This window comes from Mycetomoellerius zeteki, unplaced genomic scaffold, assembly GCF_001594055.1.
Source record: "Mycetomoellerius zeteki isolate Tzet28-1 unplaced genomic scaffold, Tzet1.0 scaffold128, whole genome shotgun sequence".
Classification (NCBI taxonomy): Eukaryota; Metazoa; Arthropoda; class Insecta; order Hymenoptera; family Formicidae; genus Mycetomoellerius; species Mycetomoellerius zeteki.
This window is the reverse complement of record NW_017256212.1, coordinates 1,173,290-1,198,337: the sequence shown is the minus strand read 5'-3', so window position 1 is coordinate 1,198,337 and position 25,048 is coordinate 1,173,290. Positions and strand designations below refer to the sequence as shown.

Sequence of the window (25,048 nt, the reverse complement as noted above, 5' to 3'; positions counted from 1 at the left end):
ACGAGCATATGTCTATAGGACTTTTTTTCTTAGTTTTTTACTCCTCTACACGCTCCCGAAGTTTTGCGATTTAATTTGGAAACACCCTGTATACATATACGAGTACAATAGGTTATCTTAATGAATTTTTATACTGTTTATAAAAAATTTTAAAAATTATTTATTTACAACGTACAACAATTATTATTAATAATAAAAGTATATTTATACAGTTAAATTTTTAATGAATTAAAATAATAAAAATTTGTTTATTTCGATATTGTGCTATTATATCAGTCTTGAGAGAAATCATAAATAAATAAACAAATAGTTATAAATAAACGAACAAATGACAAACAGACAGATAGGTAAATTTCCTTTGATATAAGCTGTCATAAAATCATTTATAATTAACAAGGAATCTCGTTTATAAAATGTCAATATTTAATTCATTATTTTTAGCGTCTTATTATACAAATACGATAAGAAATGTAATCTATTACACAATTGGCAAAGATAATGATATATTTAATAAAAACGGTAAATCTGAATAAATTTAATTAACACTGTTATTATAAAGCAGCGATAAACATAATAAAAGAAGATAAAAATATATGTTTTCTTATAAGTCTATAACGAAATAATATTTTCCTGAATATTTTACGAAAGTTGCGTCAAAATAATTAGAATTAGCGTATTTTTGCATTACCTCGTGTACTATTTTATGTATGATAACGATAATAACTGTGTTTCATTAAAAAATTTTGCGAGAGCAAATGAATAATAACTCAGTATAAAATCTTAACAATGATGATCTGACAATGAGAGCGCAATTGTGTGGCGATTATTACATCACTTTTCGGATAAAAATTCATAATTAAGTTTTACTGCTGCTAAAAGGGAACTAACGATGCGCGATAATATGTAATATCTTACTCGAGTACTTTACGTTCGTTCCGGCAATGTACTATTATATCACCACGAAGTACAACTATCGGAAAGTTTGCGGTTGCTATGAAGAGACCAACTTCGCTGCCGATTATTTTGACAACTTCGGGAGAATTACACTTTCGAAGATAACAACGGATAATTACTTAATGAAGATCTATGATATATATAAAGGAGAACTACTGAGAGGGATTTATTCTTTCTTTCAGTTGTATTAGCAAAAAAAGATATAGCGTTTATAAAAATATTCTTATATCAAAGATTTCTCTTCCTATCGCTAATTTTCATTAATTATTATTAACTGGCTAATCAGTCTCGCTCGTTCTCATGTACTTACTGGAATATTATCCTGAAATTTATTAAAATCAGATTGATCTGTAATACTATAATACAGACATGTCAATATTATAAACTTAGAATATTATATGACTTTTATTATAATATAACGCTTACATTTCTTCTTTCATTAATCTTCATTATTGTTCAATGAAACCAGAAATAGCTTTAAATGTCTTTAATTGTGCGCATACTACTGAACGTTATATTCATGAGATAAATAGCAATACTTCACTGCAGTAGTGAGATAATATTCAGGTATTTCGGACTATTCTCATTTTGGCAAGTGTAATATCTCGAGCGAATCATCGCTGTACAATAGCGTTCCAGAAACTTGTTGCGAAAGCAATAAACTTTCGTCTTGAGTATACCATATTGCGCACCTGCGCTTTTAATGAATACATTATAATTATGGTAAATGCGATCGCTGCCTTGGTTACTCGATATATATTGCGTATATAAACAAGTTAAACGTTATTGCACAATTGTAAGCTCGTGCTATTTATATTTTTGAAAAATTGTATCAACACAGGGCAATTTCGGAATTGAACCATTTTAGGATTGTTGCGATACAAATTTTGTAAAATTTTTAAATAAAGATAAAAGAGGCAGCTGACAAAGAGTTAACATTTCACATTTTTCCAGTTATGTTCTCGAATTTTAAATGTCCATGCCAATGCAATGCATATGTTTCATGTGTATATGTACACATGTGTGATTTTTTTCGGTTAGCCGACATACACGTAAATCACTTTCACTGCCTGCGGGGTGTACGAATTAAATCCGGCTTGTTCTGTAATTCAATTTTTAGTTTTTAATACTCGCGCTTTTATGCATTGGCAATTGTCATTTTTCTTGAATTTTTTTATTTTACTGCAACACAAAGCGCATGTAAAAAAAAATTGCGTGCAATATATTGGGATGCGTGAGCACGAAGAATTAGTAGGAACAAGTAGGAAAATAATAATAACAATAATAATAAACGAAGGAATTCACGCGAGAACATTCTGATTTTTAAAAATTTACTTATATGTAAAAACGCATATTTTTTCATATTAATTAATTGGTACCGTCTTAATGTTTCGTCGTAATTATTTAAACGGACGCATTGATTTGTCGTTCGTTATCTATGCTCAATGATATAAATAATAATAATATATATAAATATATTCCATATATATATTACATTTACACATATCTTTAAATTTTTCGCTTTTATTTAATGTTTATAGCAATTTAATTTTGTATTAGTAAAAAATGAGCATAAGTACTGCAACAGCAGTTGAATTGTTGCCGAAGTTTGAAATCTATAATATCTATCGTAGATATATGTATAACGTCGTTACTTAAAATAAACTTCATTATGAAATTATTTTACAGATTTTCAGTAGACATCTTATTTTTAATATAATTTGTACCTGTTAAATATTTTTTTCTAATATTTTTTCTCTAAAATTCGCGTACCATGCAAGTGGTTTTAATTGATAGACAAAGAGACATGAAAATAGTCGCAAACGTATAATAGTTAAATTGGTCAGACACACAGAAAGCAGCACATGTGTCATTTCGACGGTAGTGCAATTGTCAGTTTTTGAGTAAAACGAATGTTTCAAAATGCTTTGCATTGCACATAATATCCATCTGTACTCGTGTGTGTTTGATATAATCCTCCTTTTAACACTAAATGACATAGAATTGATCATAAAACATTTTCATTTTCAGGAAATGATTACAAACTGCTTCGAAGAGCGATATATTGAGTCATGATCTTGTATATTATAAGAAAAAGATATTAAATTATTTTCTTTGAAACAAAAAATTATTAAAAATCAAAGTGAGAAAATATAGAGAGAGATTTTTTTATTTATTTGTGACATTACACTGAACCAAAACTATACGTAAATACAATAAAATATTCATTGAATTATGAAAAATTAATGAAAATTGGTCCAATGAATTCTCATCATATATATATATATATATATATATGATTTAGGTTATAAAACTACATATTACTAGAATTCATTGCAAAGATGAATATATATAATTATATAAATGAATTCAGTAATCGTATCAATGAATTAACTACATTAAATCGGATATTAAATCGGACATTAATTAACGATCATTCATTGGACCAAAAATTACTAAAATTTTTTTCAGTGTAGGATGGAAATTGAGTTTTCGGTAATCTTTCCGAATTCTTATATCTTTTAAATATACATTTCAAGATTTTTTCATTCCTCGCTTGCTTCGCTGGCGTACAGGTACAGATTGCTTCCCCGTATTGTTAACCCTTATTTTTCACGTTCCGATCTACAAGCTAAACACAAACGATTCGCGTTCTCTTTGTTCCGTATCGCTCGCGGTCTCAGCGTTTTCAGCGAGACGACAGTCGTTTTCTAACGTTCACCCAATTCGCGAAATGTCGGGTAGTCCGAAGGGAGGAGTGCACGCAGTGGTATAGGACGAGGTTGGGTGCGGGAGCGAAGGGGATGAAAAGTGATCGGCGGGCGCTTTAAGCGGCCGCCGCACCGGAGGGTGACGAACCCGTACGAGTCATGCCGAGCCGAGCCGAAAGCTTCGATGGCACTGTCAGTAGGCCTGCCGCAACGCAGCAGTGAGCGCGCCTTCCACCTTAAGCAGGGGTTCGCGTTTATCGAGGATCGGTTGGAAAGGCCGATTGGAATTAATCGCCGATCTCCCACGTGAGTGAGACCTGGACATCAATCAGGACCGAAAGCCAATCCATGCGTGACAGGTGAAAGTGACTTTTACGGCAGTTGTAAACCAGACCACCCTCACGCGATCGCTCTATACGTGTCCCAGAGGAGGACTCATCACGAGTTCGCCACTGCACTGTCGGCCGCTGACCCGAGGTTGCGATCTGGTTTACGGAATCATGCGGTTAGGACATTCTTCCTCGAGAAGAAATGAGATATATTTTTTAGATAAAATAGATAATATTTAAGCTAAATAATTCTTCCCAGGTAATCGATCACACTTGTACCTGAAATAGAATTGGATCTGATAAGTTTGTTGACCGATCCGATATGATTGGAGATACTAATACTTTGGCGTGCTACCTGAACGCCTTTTCTTCTTTTCGCTATAATTGAAAGCGGCGCAGCGTGAATTTTGCGGAGGACGAAGGATGCACGAGAACGGTGGGCGGTAATCCCGATATACCAAAGTGCATAACGTAAAATGTTTTTCGTTAGCGGATGTGTTAGTTGCGATCGTTAACGCTCGTGATCGCGACAAACGCGTGATACGACAAACGGAGTCATCTAGTTTATCGATTTTTCCGTCCCACGTTCTCGAAAACATCATTACGTCATTATCATCGCCGAGCGATGACGGAGGAGAGACGTGGAATGGGTCATCTGTGCGCGCGTGTGAGACTTAGTGGTGTATGAAGTGAACGCTAATAGACTGTGCAAGGATGTACAATTACTCGATCGAGTAACTCTGTTAGACGACGCTGAAGTTTCCGTACATAAATAACGCGCGTAATCGCGCGGAGCCCTTAAGGAGTTACGCGACTTACTTATAATCTGCAGTTTTACGTCGAGAATCTACCGGCGAAGTGCCTCGCGTGCTCCGTCAACTGCACTTAAGCCTTCTCTCAAAGCGCAGGTCGGGACTCCCGTCGTCGCCCTCGCTCGTTACCGTTAAAAGTGTATATCGGACGTTTTATTGGGAGCCCGTGCTTTTCACTGCCGGTGAAAATCGACCACGGAGGACCGAGTCAGATCGATGCGACGGATCCTCCGTCTCCAGCGTCTTATGACGAGATGCGCCTGTTAGAACCGAGATTCCGGATGACCTGACGGATCACCGAGGCTCGCTCATCTCATTGAAATTTATCAGCCGCGTCGACTCCCACTTGAGCAGGGTTTAAGGAGAAGGACAGTGTATCTGCACTGAGGAGACGGAGGAGACAAGAATTCATTCCGCTTACAATGGAGAGGATGCTTTTGCTGATGAGCTTGCTGGCCCGGTTCGTTGTTGCGGAAGTTCTGCTCGGCAGCGTCGACGAGCCACGTAAGTGAATGAAGAACTTGGAAGCTTTCTAGTACAGAGAAAGGCAGAAGGGAATAAAGTATAACATATAATTGCGAAAGGAGAGGAGTTTCGTCTCTCTCCTTTCGTTTACGTTCGCTAATGGGATTGGGAAAAATAATTGGTTCAGATCGATAAGTATTCCTTCTATTCTTGTTATAAGGTTTCTTCCTTCAGTTTATGTTTCTCCAAACTTTCGTCATCGCTTATATACGCCGACACGTTTAAGGCTAAGTACCTACGTTGCTTTCGCAGGTAACGGGGAAAATGTTTACGCTTGCAATATTCTCCTGCTTTCAACATAGTGAAAATATTTACGTGCCTACATTAGGATCGCTTATATCGACGTCCATATCGATTTTCCATATCACAACGCAGGATAATGAACCAGCAGATGCCGCGCGAGATAGTGACACGATAGCTGATCAGTTTCTTCTACTAAAATTTTAATTTTGATTAGTGCCAGCAGTAAACAAAATGAAATATTTAATACGAAGAATTTCAATTTATCAAAAAGAATTATGATTAATTTAATTCTCAGAAAGAAGTTTAAAAGACTTTCGATTAATATCGCAGGTAAAAATATTAATAATCCTATTAATAATCAAAACAAATGTAGATAATAAAGACTATAATATGATGTCGAATAGTTATTGTTTAAATATTTTACATGATTCTAAATAGCATGAGAAAAACATTAAAATAAATATCTACACGTGTATTTCTACACAGAATATCTACACAGAAATACAATCGTATTTCTGATAAAACTTTCTTCTCATTTCCATCGTTTATCTAGTCTCGCATGTATGACAAATACCATAAAGACTAGAACTTTGACAAGTACCATAAAAAACATTTGAACAAACGGCAATAATTGAATTAATTAACACAGTTAGTCGCAGCAATTGTTTTGTGACTCTAAAAAAAGATTACAATGACCATTTTTTTGTATCAAATAAAAAATATACCAGCGAGAAATACTGACGGTCATCTAACCAGTTAACTAAAAATAGAGAGAGAGAGAGAGAGAGAGAGAGAGAGAGAGAGAGAGAGAGAGAGAGAGAGAGAGATCTATACATTTTATTTTATTAACACTTTTGGATTTAACCAGGATAAACTTCAATTAGTGGACGTTCCAAAAATTCCACTAAAGAAAAATCTTCACATTCAACATTAAATATCGTTTTATTATTATTACTATATTGATTTTTCAGAATGCAGCGTATATTCATCGTATGTGCCAATAAAACGAACGGGCAATAATTATACGATCAGCGATCGTTTGCCGATGTCTGGAATTACTGCATCGGCAGAACACGTCGTCGGATCGTGCCGTAATTATCATGCAACAACGGCTTGGGCAAATAGTGGCATTAAACGCGAAACTAAATCGAGCAAGACGAGAATTTATTTGGTGATCCGATATATATTTCGTACATGGCATTACGTACGGGCCAATGTGCGAGGTGACAAATGACGCGTTCTGATTTACGACACGGGACCGGGTAAAAGGACACGACAGAATTTCAGGCGTGACGCGCGGCCGCGATTTACGCCGCTAATTAATGGCGAAGGACAAGTTAGCGCGGCCGTCATCGTACCGACATCGGCGACAACCTCATAATCGTTATCGTGCACGTTGTGCGTGATGTGACGTGTCGCGTGTGCGAGCGCCGGAAAAAGATGGGGAGCGTACATTAATTTTGACGTACGCACAGGACGTGAACGGCGTCGAGAATTCGCCGCCTGTCAATAGTTGTTTTGCGGGCAGCGGCGGGGACGCACCCTCTACCGCCGTCGTGCTCCACGACATCGGACAGGACCGCAACCCGTTTATTTAATCGGTGCATTATGCAAATTGACATAACGGTTCCACTTCGGATGCAGTAATCGACCGCCATCTCTCGACAGATTCACAATGGGCCAACATGTACGCTGAATAATTGGCAGTAGCGTATCGTGGACTGAAAATCAAAGCCGCTGCATGTGCACCCTTCCCTCCCCCTTCCCCTCTGTCCACCCCATACCCGCGAATTCTCGTGTATATCAGGAACCAACGATGGACCCCTGGCGTGTAACGCGCGCACACAAATGCGTAATGGTATGTATGCCGTAGATTGGGCTGTTCCGTTCGAAATTGAATGGTGTCGGGGAGGAGTAGATCGAAGGACATACACGAGTTGGGAAAAACATATCATGCGAGTAATGAAATTATTTCGCCTTGGTATTTTTTTTAATAAATAAAGCGGTTGTACGAAACGCGCCGTTAAAGAAAGAGAGAATTCCGTAATAAAGAATATCCTACAACTCATACCGCGTCGATGCGTGGATTCACAAATTTTCGGCTTCGATTGTTCTACACAATTCTTGTCAGTTATAGAGATATATGAAAGTCATCATTATTCTACCTCGTTAGCTTTTGGTTTATATTTTAAACTTCTTAAAATCCTCTTATCTATTATTTCGAAATAGATTTTTATCCTCACTCATTTGTACTTTTAACTCTAATCGGGATTCGTGCCGTAACTGAACATTACGGTCCAGTGTATTCTAAATTAACATGTCTTTGCTTAAAATTAACGTAATTTAACAACTTCATTTCCATTTTAAAGGTCAAAATTCGAGAAAAATATAATTTTAAACGTAATTTAAAATTATGCAATACGAGGGTCGTCTGAAAAGTTTTGAGCCTAACATAGAAACAAGTAATTTTTCGGTCAAATTCAATTTTATTTTTCCACATAGTCTCCGTTTAAGTCGATACATTTTTCCAGCGATGCTCCCACCCCTTTAATCCATTCAAATAATACTGAGCATCTTGCTTTGCAAAATAGGCTACGAATGCGATGACCTCCTCGTTCGATGAAAATTTCTGTCCTCCGAGCCAAACTTTGAGCTTAGGAAACAGAAAAAAGTTGCTGGGGGCCGAATCTGGTGAATATGGTGGATGGTCAATTAATTCGAACCGCAATTCGTGAATTTTTATCATGGCGACTGCTAATATTCGATTTTTTCCATTTTTACAAAAACATTGACATTGACTGGCACGAATGACTGTCAAACAACAACTAAGCGCCGGAAGTAGCTACAATTTTCGTAAGTATCTTTCAAAGTATGTACGATTATAGTACAAAAATTGTTTTGACGAGTAATGCCATCTTCATGTTGAGGCTCAAAACTTTTCAAACGACCTATGTATTGTGAAAAATATTTATAACAAACAATTTTTACAATGTAGTTGAAGAAAATAATGTCCGGTTGCTGAATTCGCAAATATCAATTAGGGTTAAATGTTCTTGCCTCGTTTCTATGACAATGCAGATTTAATCGTGTAGCTAAACTCTTAAGTTCCGTCACGTTAAAATTTCATACCATCTACCGTTTAAACTGGTCAAGGGTTTCAAAGTTGTTCGTTAGGCAAATGAAGCAAAAACGATGATAAAGTCAAAGATTGCGTATGAGATTTTAATGACGAGTTTAGTAATATTCGTCGATACGGCGTATAACGCAACGTCCTTGTCATGGTTTAAACACCGATTACCAAAGTAGGACGATTGTAAAGTTAATAGGGATGTGGGACGCTTGCAGTAGCGTTACCTTATCTACTTCAATTGCCACGGTAGGTACAACATTAAATTTTTATTCGATCGTTAAACCGGATAGATTACGATCAAAAGCATCAAATGCTATCCGTATATCGCGTTTGCCGTATCATAGCAGGCGACTCTACATACTGCATTGCTGACAGTAAAGCAAATTATGAAAATGCGCGAACTTCCAGTTGTACATAACGCCATGTGTACATACGTGTCCATAGCGTTGCTAAAATAGTAACAAAAGTTTGAATTAAAAGTTCATAGTTTTAATCTTCGTTTGATAATAAAGATTAAAAGGCAAATTTAGATCGAGAAAATATTTAGAATGTTTCATTGAAAGAGAGCTCGATGGTATAACTCGTAATTAAGCATCACAATTAACATTTTATTTATAGTCTTACTTTTTCTTTGCAATTTGCATCATCCGCATCCGCTATTTTATTATATGTGGATTAATCAATAAAGTTATTATTATCTTTAGCGATTTATATAAGTTAATTGAGACGAAATAAATACGATTTATGTACTGCTTTATTTTATATTGCAATTATAACCGAGAAAAATAGTATCATTTATTTTAAATATGTGAAAACTATGGACGTATTGCGATGATACGCGAGAGCGTTCATTTCCATGCAGATGCACATTAAAATATTTGTTTTATGAAAGCTTTCCCTTAAATCACTGCTCAATGATTAATCGACATTAATGAACTTTGATTGCGCACAAAAAAGTTAAAAGACACGGCGGTATTACATATATAAAATGAGTTTTTTAAGGTAACCATTCCAAAGAAGTGTTTATATTCGCTTCGTATTTTTAAATTGATTCTCTTTGAAGTCATCAGTGGATATACGGCCACCGCTTCGAGGTGGTGCGTCGAATGCGCTTAAACGACTACAGATCTCCTCGCGGTAAACCGCGTGCTCGTAATGGAGCGTAATGCGTACAGTAACGGTCCATTACGGGCAAAGATATTGAAATTCCGAGGGAGTGCAACTTCGTTCGATGGAAACTTAAAATTCTTTCGCCGGCGGTCGCGCCGCCGCCGCCGCGGCCGTGATCGCGGCCAACCTCCCCCCGGGCTTGAGTTTCATATCGGGCTATAAGAAGACGTGAAGAAAAGTTTATAAAGCACAGGTAAACCTGTAGTATTCCGCGGGCGTTGCGCGGGCTCGAAATAAAAGGAAACTGCAATTACAGCCCGCGTGGCGGTGACGTTGGGAGCGGCGGCAATATAGAGAGCCCCACGAGATTGTTCAAACAACTTCTGATTGATCCGCCATATTTTTCAAGACTTGCTTGAGATAGAATGAGATAGACGAATAAGATAGAATGAGATACGTGAATGTCTCGTTCTGTTTTATGCATAATCTATCTCTTTTATTACGATTAATTAAATTTGTATGTAGATCATATGCGACTTTATAAAGTCGAAACTAATTTCACTTAATTTTTAATGTATCTAACATATTTTAACATCCTTCTCGTTATTAACTCGTCTTTTATTTCAATTTATCAATAGATTGTATATTGTATAATCTATCTCATCCTACTCTCTAAATCTGAATCAATGGATAATTACTAACATTAATCCCAAGTATGCCACTAATAATCAATGAAATGTGGGGATCCCTAATCTAGTTAATCTTGTTTTAGTCTATAAATTCAATTTACATGATATTGGAAGTATCGTGCAAATATTGATATTTTGATATAATGCACAAACTCTTTTCTTTTTCTATTAAATTTTATTAATTATTCAGTGTCAAGTATGTCGATTACCGGATAATCAGTGATTATCCACTGATTCAGATTTAGAAAGTATCTTAAATTCTGAAAAATCTGATGGAGAACAAATAAAAGTTGTCCAAGACCCGATTGTAGCAACGATGCTTTGACTTTGAGCGAGGCTTAAACTCTTACTTTCTCTTTTTAAACCCGAGAGAGAAAGAGAGATAGAGCTTAAGGGGTGTTCAATTTCTTACTTGAAGATCTTTACGATAGTATGGAAAATCACATTATGAGAGAATTGAGAAAGCGCAGTTGTCGTACCCCCTGTTGAGACGTCGTTCGCGTCGTCGTGGGTTAAGGGAAAAATAGAGAGAGACAAGGAAAGACGAGAGAAAAAAAAAGAAAAACGAGAGAAAAAATGGGCTTCAACGTCCGCCGCGAAATACATGGTAATGATTGGTGACTCAAGATAACCGGAAGCTTGGCGTGGATAATGTATCCGGATACACGAAGACGCCTTACCCAGGTTTACCTCGGGGTGCACGACCTCGATGGCGCACACGTTCGCCCTATTCGGAAGCCGCGATGCAACTGCAGTCGGAACGTGACGTGGGAAAGGCGTATTTTTGGTACGTCGTCGTATTGTTCGCTCCCTTCGGTTTTTCTTCTCTTTTCGCTTAGAGCACGAATTTATTGCCGGTGATTTTACCGTGCAATTTTGCATAGGGACGGATATATATGGCGTTACAGAAGTTCATTTTATCCCGATCATACGTAATAGGGAACGAGCTGGAAAGAATGCCAGTTTTATTTCGATATTGACGCGTCGTTACGAAGTCATTCATCATGCACACAAAAGGCGCTCCGTGACGTGCCCGACAAACTTCTCTTGTACATTTTCTGTGCAATTTAGAGTCAATTTTCTTTGAAAAAAAGATACTGAAATATATAATGGAATACTCTCTAAATCTGAATCAGTGGATAGTCACTAATTACCCAGTGGCATACTTGGCACTGATAATCAGTGAAGTTCAACTAAAAAAGAAAGAATATTTGAGCATTATTTGACTAAAATACTGATATTTGCACGTTAATTTCAATCTTCCAATATCATATTCATTGAATTTAACAACTAAAACAAGATTAGTTAGATCATATAATAAAGATTAGCTAGGTTAGGAATCTCACATTTAATTTACTGATTATCAGTGGCATACTTGGCACTGAGATCAGTGATTATCCATTGATTCAGATTTAGAGAGTAGTTTTTTTTAAATTATGAACGATTGGAAACATAAATGATTGGACAGTAAGCTATATTTTTTAATACGATGATAGCAACTCTTTGAGATTTATCCAGTAATTCATTAACTATTAATGAATCGACGACTGAAAAAAAGATTACAGCAAATTATATATCCTCTTTAAATAAAATATTATTAGATTAGAATATTATTGAAGTGAAAGATAAAACGATATTGCTGATTTGCAATTCTGAAGAGATATTATCTCTACAGTACTAATTATTTAAGTTTCAAATTAATTTTTTATCATCTTTCCAATACAAAATTATAATGCAATATTATTTTCCTCGAAATAATTGTGTTTATTGTAGTAAAAAAGAGTGCTAAAATTTTTTTGGAGCATGGCCTATGAAAATATGTAACGGCCTAAATTCGCGAAAAATAACACGCCTACGTGAAATTATCCTAATATCGATATTAAGTAGAAGGTGCACGTTTGCAATTTTTAATAAAAGTTTTAAGCTCTTTCGCCTTCAACGAGTTTCGTTGTTGAAATTCCGCGTCGCAGCTTCGTTGCAGCCTCTCGTTTCCGTGTCATTGCGCTTATGTCTTCTCGCGCACCAATGTCGTAACAGTTCCTATTTGTAATGCAGGATCATATCATGTCCTCCTCGATATCATGATTTTCTCACATCCGGTTAGCATAAAGGCCAGACGACGTCATTTTCCGCCTCGCATATTACTGTTTGCATTTCGTAGCGACGTTTAACAAAAGGTGCATGCATAATATTAATCCTTTTATCGTATTCTTTTTATCTTTTACAACGTTTAATCAGTATAATATGATGCGCACCATCGATTTGATATGAAGTCGCATTTTGTGCTTTATAAATAATATTCTTTTAGAAAATCTCTCCGCTTTTTGAATTTTAGTCGTATTTTACGTCTAATAAGTAATTTCTATTCTCTCTAAAAATATGTATATATATACTTTTCACTTTTTACATTTTATATATTACGTGTATATTCCTATATTAAATATTCTATACTAAATCACGATATTAAATCTTTTTCAGAAAATATTTAATTAAGTTAATTATGTTACAATTTTTATATTATATTCCGAAATAATTAAAAATAATTGATTCGTATGTGCTGTGGCTAATTATTAATATTACAAAGCATCGTAGTAATAATATGGTATATTTTCGTGAAGAAATGAATACCATTTCACGCGGAAAATTTTAACGTTAGTTAATCGGAAAATATGCAATTCTCGCGCAATTACTAGCGGACATGTGTAGAAATAATCGACGATTATACCATCGCGCTGCTGACGGTTGTCGCGATATTTAATTCCGCAATCACAGGGCTATAAAAGCTGCGTTACAGCGCCTATCGCCGTCAGCGTTATTAATTTTCAAACTGCACGGGGGTTACGCCCGGAAGGCGGCACCGTGGGTGCTCGCTCACGGGGTGGTTGAAGGGGGATACTTCGTAAATCACTCGACGGGATTTATTATCGAGGATGTTCGCGTAAATGGCGGCACCGTGGTGCGGCTTCGACCGCAACGCCGGAAAAGAAAGGAAAAGCCAACGGCGGGTGCGACGATGGAAAGCGAGCGAGAGAGCGAGCTCCGTGGAATGACTCGGCCGTAAGAGAAGGATATCCGGCCTTGAAAAGCGAGAGGTAAAAACCGAGAGGGAGGGAAAAGTGAACAGAAAAAAGGTGAAAAAAAAAGAAAATACGGAGGAAGAAGAATAAAAATGGGAAGTGAGAAGAGCACGAGAAACATCGCGGGAACTATTTCCACAATGGTGCGGTGTACAACGTTCGGTCGAGCACGCCGGCGCGAAATAAGTCGGCGCGGCTAGGCGATATGTGTAGCACGAGAAAAACAGGAAACCGCGGTATTTCAAAGTCCTGGCTAACGAACGACCCCATAGCCAGTCGGCTGGCTGGCTAGCTGGCTAGCTGGCTGGCCGGTCAAACTTTCTGTTAGTACGCGGATGGAGAACCTTCCGGCGAAAATTTTCCGCGAGCTCCAGCGAGTTGTAACTAATGCGCTATTTCGCCATAGCTCTTTCCTGACGATAGGACTAGTCAGTAAAAAAAAATAAATAAGTGTAAAGGATTCAGCTTTTACAAATAAGATGTTCTTTTCCTACATGAAAAGAATAATTTTACTAAAATATATGTATAAAAATTTAAATGGTCTAATAACATTTTTATGCGAAATCTGAAAATATTTAAGTTGCATTATTAAATTATCTTGCTGACTTATTTTTGGTCCATCAACAAAATTTTTGCGTATTTTTGCTCAAAGTACATGATATTTTATTGTAATACAATAAAACAGTTTTGATGATTTATTGAAACATAAAATATTAATACATAAATATATATAGTATATTACAATAGCTTCGTATAGTCTTTTAAGTGAATTTACTAAAGGTAAAAAAGAAAAAGGTTTTCGTTTATATATAATAATTTTGCAATGCAAAATATAAGGGATTAAATAAAAATAACAAAGAGAGACATAAAAAATTGTACGTTTTTATAACATCAAAATGTTTTCATGAATCGCTTATTTGTTATAACATGAACGAAAACACAAACAAATATCTTTTTGTAGTTACTGTATAAATTACACTGATTAAATTACACTGTAAAGTTCTATTTTAAATAAATATTTATAATCATCGAGAAGCTATATATATGTGACGTTACATTAGTATTGTATATCTTCTCGAGAATATCTTAATAGTCAGGATAAACAGATGAATGCGTTTTAGATACATACATAAAAATATTGTTTTTACACACACACTCACATGCACGCACGCACGCACGCACACACAGAGTTGCATAAATTCTCATTTTAAATCCCAAGAACGAGTGAAATGTTGAATATTCGATAATGTTATCCCTCTGATGTTATTACAAGTGCGAAATTTTTAGATGCGTCGATCATCAATGCCTCCTCTGGGAATTTCGCCGAGTCATACTATAATACCTACTTTGTCGTACATATATTTTGCAGATCACGAAACACGAGCGACATATGCCCGTATTCATAGTCAGACCTTGTACGTAAGGCTTCCTTAAATTTATCTTTAGATGCTCAATAGCCAATGACATCATTCGTAAAGTATCTAAAGATAAATTTAAGAAAGCCTTAAATATAAGGCCTGACTATGAATACGGGCAATAGATACCGCACGGATATCGCATGCGTTGACTAGTTCTCCTCTCATCACGCGATGTTTCCGCTTCGACTATTGATTATCCAACGGATCATACGCCGTATTTATTTGCCTGTCTATAATATGCTCACGGTGAACGAAGCACGCGGAGATTTGCATGCACAATAAGCGATCTGTCACGCGTAATACGGCTCTCGTTGTTCAGAGGGGAGTTTGATAACAAGCGCGAGTGCGCGAGGATCCCAAAGGGAACGGCTAAATAATAATCGTTTTATTTATTTGTACAATCCCGATACTCGTGCGCGAGAGTCTACCTTCTTCAGGATCCAAACGACGATTTTCGACGATTATTGATATTAAATATTACATGCGACGTCTATGTTAATCGTCGAAAATAATCGTTCGAGAGAGATGCGTCCTATGCCATATCTGCATAAAATACCTCTACTATCCGCGGCGTTTTCAATTATTTATGCTACGTTATGCACGTACCGAGTATGTATTATATAGCTAATTAGAATAATGCGGAGACCGATGGCGACGTTACAATGCCGCAGCACGACCGATGAAATTTATTCAATACTAACAGCGCTAATTTTACATATAGGAATCTTGATGAATTATTAAAGACTCGCTTCCCCTCCCGCGGGAAGCATGTCCGGGTTACGTACATTTCATGGCTTTTCTATTTGGCTGTCCGCCAACTAACGAGGCTTTTCGATTAAATGAATCGATCCTTGTAAATGTCTAGTCGTATTATACTTTTATCATGGCGCCTACCATGGACCTTCAAATTCTTCCCTTAATACCGCAATCATAATTTCGGTCTGACTTGTATTTAGAATACGGATGCAATTAAGAGAATATCCACATAACGCAAATAAAAATACGCTTACGATGCTGGCTTTTATCAAAGACTAAATTCTACTGCGAGAACGATTTCTCTTTTGCTGTAGGTATATATATGTATACATACGTGGAAAATTAATAAGGGAGAACTCTTTAACAAAAAAGATATGTACCGCGCGAGATTCGCGGAGGATAGAAACGATAGGAACATGCGATATGGGCGTGGCGCAGCCCCACTGAGCGTCCCCGACAAAAAACATGGCAATAGCGGCGAAAGACAGAACATAAGAAACCCCCGACCTATGAACCTGCCTCGTGCACGTGATGTCATTATTGCTCTGCATTTGCCGCTCTCCGGTCCCGCTCCTGCTCGTCTCGTCTCGCGCGCGCGTAAGTAAGGCGATATCGTACGCGCGAATTCGTCGGGAGCAGCTGCGCGGAGCCCGTCCTTACGCGAACATTCGCGGCAAATTACATTTCCGCGACTCCACCCCTCGTCGACCGAAGAGCTGTTACTTACTTACAAAGCGCGCTAAGTCGTAATTCCCGTAAAACTCCTCTCTCTCTCTCTCTCTCTCTCTCTCTCTCTCACCCCTTTTCCTTCCTTTCTCAGCCCGAAAGTTCTTTAAACGGTCTCGTGCGGGGAGAGGAAGAACCTCTTTGATCATAATCTCTCGGCCGGAGTTATTTGGGAGCTCCTGAATTCCAACGCGCGCGGCCGCTCGAGCGATAAAGTCGCTTTACTGGAGAGAAATCTTTTTTTTTTCTTGAATGATAGCGCGGGAAAGGAGGGACATAGATAGATTCGCGTCTAAGGGCAACCCTATCATTATCTGACTTCTTCCGATTGCCGAAGAAGAAACGCGCTCTGAAATGTCTTCGGTTGATTTTCCTAAATTAAAGCTATATAAATCGATGTTTCTCCTCCGTGTGCAGTCTCAATAGCAGATAATCGTTGATTGCCCCGGACGCACGCCGACCCAGTTACACCGCTAGCTACGGTAGATACGGGTTTGAATAAAATCGCTGAAGATTGCCCTGATTGTCTATTAAGATTTTCGTTTGCATTCGGGCAGACGCTGTATACTATATTAGCGCTATTTGTGTTATTCCATCTTTGTTTTACGTTTAATAAACGATGAAGATAGAATAACACAAATAGTGCTAATAGCGTCTCTTCAAATGCATCTCTGGATCTATATGGTAGATGGTAGAACGGTGGTCACAAGTCGCAAGATTGGACCGCAGCGTGACCTGTGTGATGTATTTCCAGAACGCAGGACACGAAAGTTCATCCAATTTCAATGCGTCCTGCGTTCTACGCCCTGCATCCAAGCCGGATCTATACGTAGCACGCAGAACGCAAATCGCAGGTCGTAAGATTAGAACCTGGGCCCCTATTTTTGAAAAGGAAATGTATACGAAAAACTAGGAAAATATAGTATACGTAACGTATACTACAGTCTTCTTCTAGTTTTTCATATATGTTTCTTTTCAAGAATAGGAGCCCTAAACTTAATGTATTTCAGGTCGTATAGGCTGTGGACGAAGAACGCTGGACGCATTAAAGTTGGATAAACTTCAACTTTCATATAGATTTGGTCTTAAAGGTACGTTCAGGGAGACGTTATAAGCGCTATTTGCGTTATTCTGTCTTCATCGTTTATTAGACATAAAACAACTCTCTAAATCTTTTGAAGTGAAATCTCCACACACACACACACACACACACACGACTGAAAATTGTGAAAAAAGAGTGAAAATGTTTTCACTCTTGAATAAGAGTGATAGATTTTCACTCTTTAGGAGTGAGATTTCATCCTTTTGGAATAAGATTTCACTCTTTTGGAGTGAAAGCCACTATAAGAAATGAAATCTCATTCCAAAAAAAGGAGTGAGATTTCATTCCTTTGGAGTGAATCTCATTTCAAAAGAGTGAAATCTTACTACAAAAAAAAAAGAATGAAAATCTGCCACTCTTGTTCAAGAGTTTTCATTCTTTTTTCAAGATTGGCTCAATTTTCACTTCAAAAGATTTAGAAAGAACGAAAATGATACAAATAGCGCTAATAGCATCTCCCCGAATACACACCTTAATAGGCAATCAGGGCACACTCTACAGAGGAGGTACGACTCCGATGGTAACTCCCGTTACGTCGCGGATTAGAGTAATTTCATTTGAATCACATATAATCTATAGATTTTTTTTACAGATTGCGTCCGAGTTTTCTCAGCCCATGGCGAATGTCGCGGGGCAACTAATGGGTTTCTCACGAGCGCAGTATCGCCGTATGTAGATCGCACGCAGATCGCATGATTACGGTGAAAAATATGTCATGAAGGAGCGTTACAACTCGAATCCCCGACCTCGATAAGTCTCCGTCGAGCTAATGCGGCCGACCTCCTTCTGGTCGCCGTTGTGCGAAATTGCAAACGAAAAACTGCGACTTTTCATCCGCCGTTTTATTTACGGTAACACACGATCTCGATCACTTGTCTTTTTATTAATTCTCGTATCTCATTCTTCATCTGCAGCCTTTCCATAATCCTTCGTGAAACGCTCTTTTCCGTGAAACGCCAAGAGTGACTCGGAAAAGCTGCTTTTGGTCCGTCGCCGAAAGGATCCCGTCGGAGCTTCTTTACTTTGTTCCCCGTCTATCTCGCTTTTCCTTTTTTTCCCTCCCTGAAGGCTTGACGCAAAGAGGAGAGTTTCGGAACTCAATGCGGGACTGATTGGCTCGTGCGATTATCTGTGGTCCTCCGATTGTCTTGGAAACGTTGCCTAGAAAGAAGTTCGGTCAGAGTAACGTTGAAGTCCCAAAGGAAAAAGAGGAGGAAGGGATACAAAGAAGGATATAGACAGCGACACAGAAAATAGAGAAAAAAGGAAGAAAACGGAGAGAAAAAGGGGAAAAAGGAAAGTGATGGCGCGATTCCGCGAACGCGTGACCGCGGAGACGACGAGAATCCGAAAGAAGCGAGGGCCAGAGCCTCGCTTTCTCGTTTTATCCCGCGGATCTGGATTCATTCGGCCAGACAGCCAGCCAACCAGTCCGGCCATCCTCTAATGCCCGGATCTTTATACGCTTCTTAGCTACCAACGTGGTTTCTGGACGGAAGAAACACCGTCGCCGGCATCGATCGATGCACGAAAGTAGCACGGTTCCATTCGGTTGGCCCGAATCGCTAAAGATCCCCGAAACAATTGTAGATACGTCGGTCCCGTTTCTTCGCGACAGACTCTTTTGTTCGCGGTAGGAAAAGGAGCCCGTTCTGTTTTTATCTGATTCGCTCTTCGTTATGCAACGAAATGGGATCTTGTTAGGTTTGCCTTTGACCTCAGCGACAGACACAACTTATATTCGTACAGGATCTTTCGCAAAATAGGTTAATTTCGAAATAAGATGATTACACAAGTACGTAGAGTTATACTCTCTAGCGAGATACTACTTTACCGGTCCTCTTCATGGCCGGCTTCATCAGCATCAATTAACTTTAATCCTCGTTTAATTATAAGGGACGATTAAACTGCGATTAAAATTAACCGACGTCGTCAAAACCAGCGATTAGTATCCCGAAAGCAAAATGGGACAAGATGAGATATTCATTTTTCTCCTCGCGTGGTAATGCACCGCAAGAATTTTCTATAACGCCGCAGTTAGCGACATTCTCTTGCGACGACACTTTATTCGCCTGACGATACGCTTGACACTCAACAGGGATTTCTTTTCTGTCGCTCTACCTCCGTATGAAATACCTATATATGTTCGATGAAACCTGAATGCCTGGTAGGTGGAAAGGTTACTGCCTATATATATATATATATCTGATGGCGAGTAAATACGGCTTGGCGCGTAGAGACGCGACCGGTTTTCGTCGCACCTGCTCCAGGGAGTTATTTCCCCTTTGCCTCCCTTACTCCTTACTGCCTCCTCATATATTCGCTATCCCGCATAACAATCCACTCTCCTCGCCTCTCAGTGGTCTCTCTCTTTCTCGGTGCCGTTCTCTCCACCTTCGCGCTTGTACCTTGCATTTGTATATGTATCCCGTCCTTTTCCTGCTGTCGTTTCTTTTACCGTCCCGCAGTATCATTCGTTTTCTAGAGCCTTCCATTACACGCGCGTACTGGTGCACTACTGTGCGTACGTACATCGTTAGGAGTAAAGATACACGTATGTGCGGACACACTGGTTATTTTCTATCGTCGTTATTATTACTGGAAGACTTACGGTTCTTGTCATAACATACGTTAATTTTGCAAATTCAGATATATTTTGCATTTAATATTTGCATTTGTATTTAATATTATTTTGAAAAGAGGTCAGGCCATGTTCAAAAAAAGATCCTCAAAAATTTAAACTTTTATAAATTTAAATGATTATCTAAAATAATACGAGTATATTACCATGAAAAGTAACTGATATATTATTAATAAAGATGTCAGTTCAAAGTGAATATACATAAAGTGTATATTATCTAAATATAACAACACACATATTACTATGAAGAATAACTGATATTCAAGGTTGAAGTTCAAAATGAAAATACATACATATAAGTAAAACAGATTACAATTTGATTCTATAAAATAAGTGCGATATGTTATTCTTAGTGCACAAAATATAAAAGTCGTTTATTGAGATTTGATTTGAAATTTATACTAGCCCGTATAATGAAAAATAATTGCTTGTAATTCCAGAGTACCAATTTGTTAATGACTCGGAAAAAGAATATGGCGGCCTGTTCTAAAAAAATTTCGAGGGATGAAATAAATAATTGAAATAAAAGAGTTATGAAAATGGTTTAGATTAAAAAAAGCCTCCCATCTTCCTTTAGTAAAATTTCGAATTTTCGTATCAACTTCCGATTTTGAGTTTGTTATGCCATATTTTTAGCGAGTAATTTACTGATCAAAAAACGTTGCCTTATTGCCTGAAACGAATAAATATTAAGTAAACCCAAAATTCGTAAATAAGAAGTTCTTTCAGATCAAGTACAAAAAAGCTATACAGTTAAAGAGTTTACTGATTATTTGACGTAATATATATTCACTTCGTTATAGAGCTTTTGAAAATATGGTTCTAATGTAATACTTTTCGTACTTCATTACATTGTTGTAACAATTACTCTGTAAAAGCTTCGACATTATTTCTAAGTGGACACCGAGAAACTCATCAAAGTTTTTAGAGATTAGGCCGCCATGTTCTTTTTCCGAGTCATTAACAAATTGGTACTTTGGAATTACAAGCAATTATTTTTCATTGTACCGGCTAGTATAAATTTCAAATCAAATCTCAATAAACGACTTTTATATTTTGTGCACTAAGAATAACATATCGCACTTATTTTCTAGAATCAAATTGTAATCTGTTTTACTTATATTATATATGTATGTATTTTCATTTTGAACTTGCACCTTGAATAACGTATCAATTATTTTTCATGGTAATATTATATATTATTAAATTTAGATAATATACACTTTATGTATGTTCATTTTGAACTGGCACCTTTATTAATAATATATCAGTTACTTTTCATGGTAATATATTATTTTAGATAATCATTTAAATTTTTAAAGGTTTAAATTTTTAAGCATTTTTTTTTTAACATGGCCTGACCTTTTCATTTTTATGATTTTTTTAGAGATATCACCTACTTTTCAGAGTACAGATATACGGGGCAGCTTTCTAGTAATGCACATATCACAAGGTGATATCGAGGATTCTTATCAGATAACTTTCTATTCGCGTAACTATCGTGAAAAATTCCGAAACATCTTGTTATGTTCGTTCTTCGAAGCGTTCTCCGACAAATCTTCTAACCGCTAAAATATAGCAACGCTTACGCTTAGCGTACGCGCAGATGGCATCAGTCAATGCGTTCGATACTTTATTTTTCAGTATTTGTTGCCTGATACGTTTCCTCGCAAACATAATTCTGTACATCATCAATGATATGAGGTATGGCCCATCGACAGTCGTGAATTTTCACAGCCTTTATCTCGGACGAATTGATTTGTTGTAACTGAGATTTGAACACAGATCTCAATCGATTATGTTCTACAATGACTCCCGAGTTTGCTTTAACGGATGCCGGATTGAAATTTATCAAATGCAAGCCTTCCAGTGTACTCACTCGTGACAAACCTACATAAGCTGAACCATCACTGAACACACTCATTCCTAGATCCATCATAGCATTTTTACACGTAATTCCTTGACTTTTGTGTATAGTTATTCCATAACTGAGAGGCAATCGAAATTGTTTCCGATGTACTATCATTTTGTGGAAACAAATAACAAATATATATATTTTCGGTTCATGTTACATAACTTTCTATAAGTTACAATTTACGCACTATAGTTAGAAATTAAGTATTCATATAAGCTACAGTACTAAAAATAGTACACATAATAAATTAACATACAGCTAATATAACATAAAGCATAATAAATTAACATAGAGCTACAAAAAAAGATATCGTGAGTAATCAATACCCATAGAGGGCAACATTAGCAAAATGCCATGTTATTGTTTAAATTTGTATGACTCAAAATATATATAAATAAAATGTTAAATAGCAAAGAGCACACTCAAAAATACATATAAAAATTAAAATGGACAGTTCACTTCCGATGACCTTGATCTTCCCGCACATTACGAAGATCATCACGCCGAACAATTTTCGGAAGGTTTTAGCAGTAATCAATCCATCACACGTGACGAAGTTTTCGAAAAAAGTTAATACGACCTTGACTCACAATGTCAAGGTCACGACCCTGAGTGACCATCGGACACTTTCAACAGGTGAGGGTGAGAGAGGACGAAAGAGGATGAGAGAGGACGAAAGAGAGTGAGATAGGGCGGAAAATAGAGGGTTGGTGCGGGTGGGGGATGGGGATGGAGGAGCAGTGGTGGAAGGAAGTGGAGTGGGTCGAAGTTGGGAGAGGTATGAGTGAAAGGCGAGAGACAAGAGAGGTGCATGTGACTGCGGACAGAGAAGAAGAAGAAGACGTTACTTCATTTTTCATCACTTTTCGACCGCTTGTATGTCCAGAACGGCTTCACCGACTTTTATTTTTTTTGGTGCAAGTTACTCGTGGCGATGCCACCTTTCAGGATGTGTTACGTGCGATTCAAAATTTTTTATATTTTAGTAGTTCTATACCCCCCAAAAATGGACTTTGGCGGCTCGGGATAAGAGACTTGTAGTGTCTTTCATTTTCATTTTCATTAATCCTAAAGAGTAGTTAGGATAGTTAAACGTGGCCGGAGACACTACCGCGTCTCTTGATATATCTCTCTCTCTCTCTTTCTCTTTTAAATATCAAGTTGAAGAGAGATGTTGATATACGATTCAGTTCTCCCTACGCGGAAAGAACAGTTTTGTTGAAATGTCTAAAAATTGAATTAGATACAAAGCTGAAAATAATTTTGTTTGAACTATCAAAATAATTATGTAAGACGCTGAAACTAGTTGCTAGTATGTTACAATTTTTTGCAATATTGTTATCAATGTTTAAGCGTTCTACTTAATTATTTTGATGATCTAACAAAATTACTTTCACATCTATATTTAGCTACATTTTTAAGTATTTCAGTAATACTTCTTTCCGTGTAATGCAACACAGATACTATACTATAAAGATCAGGAAATGAGCTGTCTATATTTATCATATTTATGGAATAAAACGCAATTTTCGATAAAACAAAGGAAAAGGTAAAGTGCAACCAAATGTGTATAAAATATACGCTACCTTACTCCAACAATTTCATCGACCAGTAGCCATCACATTAGACAAACATAGTCTCAGTGTATACAGTGTATACAATACTGTGTATAATGTCGAATGTAGAGGTAGCGTATGGCTGGAATTGACAATTCGGGTCCGTTAGATTGTGCCAAGCTTCTGCCTCCGACATGGCGGATTATTTCTAACGAAGGCAACGTCGCCACTATTTCGCGGCACGTAATTTCAGGGATTACTCCGGCGTGCCGAATTTTCGGAAGCGAGCGAAACGTAATTGCCTCCGTGGTGGAAGCGTCACGTTACGATGCATATGCACGTGTCGAATTATACGCCGGTGTTGCGCAGTAATTTGATTTGTAAAAACGCCCCTAAATGTATCGCATATAGCTATATATGTCTTGTAAGAAGCGCGAACGTAATTCTGCCACGTTCAGTGTGTAATTTATTGCAAATTTCCCACTTTCATGTATTTGACTCAACAATTATCGTTCCATCTTTATAGATGCATATTAATATAATAAATACCTCTCTTACTGATATCTATTATATCTCTTCGTTTTATACGTCGTACAAAAGCTACATATACACTTCAATTGTAGGTGAACTCAGGAACATATTCGGACACTATTTTATGGGAGAGCCTCTGGGTACGTTTGTCGTTTAGCTGTCACGTTACGCTGACGTGCGTGGGTCTTTACAACATTTTCCTTTTAGTGCCATTGGGAATATGGAAAGAGGCGACAACGATTTCAAACTTCGAGTGCCGATTTCAGAAAAAGATCTTATCAAAATTAATTTTCTAATTTCCATAATGGAAATTCAGTAAGATATTTTTTGCAATATCTCTCAACGTGAAAGCTAAAGTAAAATTTGCTTGAAGTACACGGAAAAAACGATTTTGCTGAAGTATTTAAAAATTTAACTAGATATACACAGATCTGAAAATAATTTTGTTGGGCCATTTAAATAATTACGTGGCAATCTCAAGCATGATGAGCAATATTGCGAAAAGTTTTGACATTCTAGCAGTCAGTTGAGCGTCTTACATAATTATTTTAGTGGTCCAACAAAATTATTTTCAGATCCGTATCCAGCTAAATTTTCAAATACCTCAGCAAAATTATCCTTTTCGTATAAATTATTTTAATAAAATTTGATTTGCGCCGTAAAGTTTCGTTCAAATTATACGATTACGCGAATTCTGATGCGACGGATATTTAATATTTAGACTACAATTGTGGTATATATGTCAAATACATATTATCATATTTAGTGATTCAAGATTGATTTATTTAAAATATTTTAAGGTCTAGCTTCGACCGTATAGGGC

General features: G+C 37.1%; 1 protein-coding gene across 1 annotated transcript in view; it reads left to right on the top strand.

The window, feature by feature from the left end:
• The first annotated feature begins 5,228 nt into the window (after positions 1 to 5,228).
• LOC108731480 (hemicentin-2) overlaps positions 5,229 to 25,048 on the top strand; it is a 38,236-nt gene continuing 18,416 nt past the window's right edge. The window contains exon 1 of the mRNA XM_018461833.1: positions 5,229 to 5,310. Coding sequence (XP_018317335.1) covers positions 5,229 to 5,310 — 82 coding nt within the window. The remainder of the gene's footprint in view (positions 5,311 to 25,048) is intronic.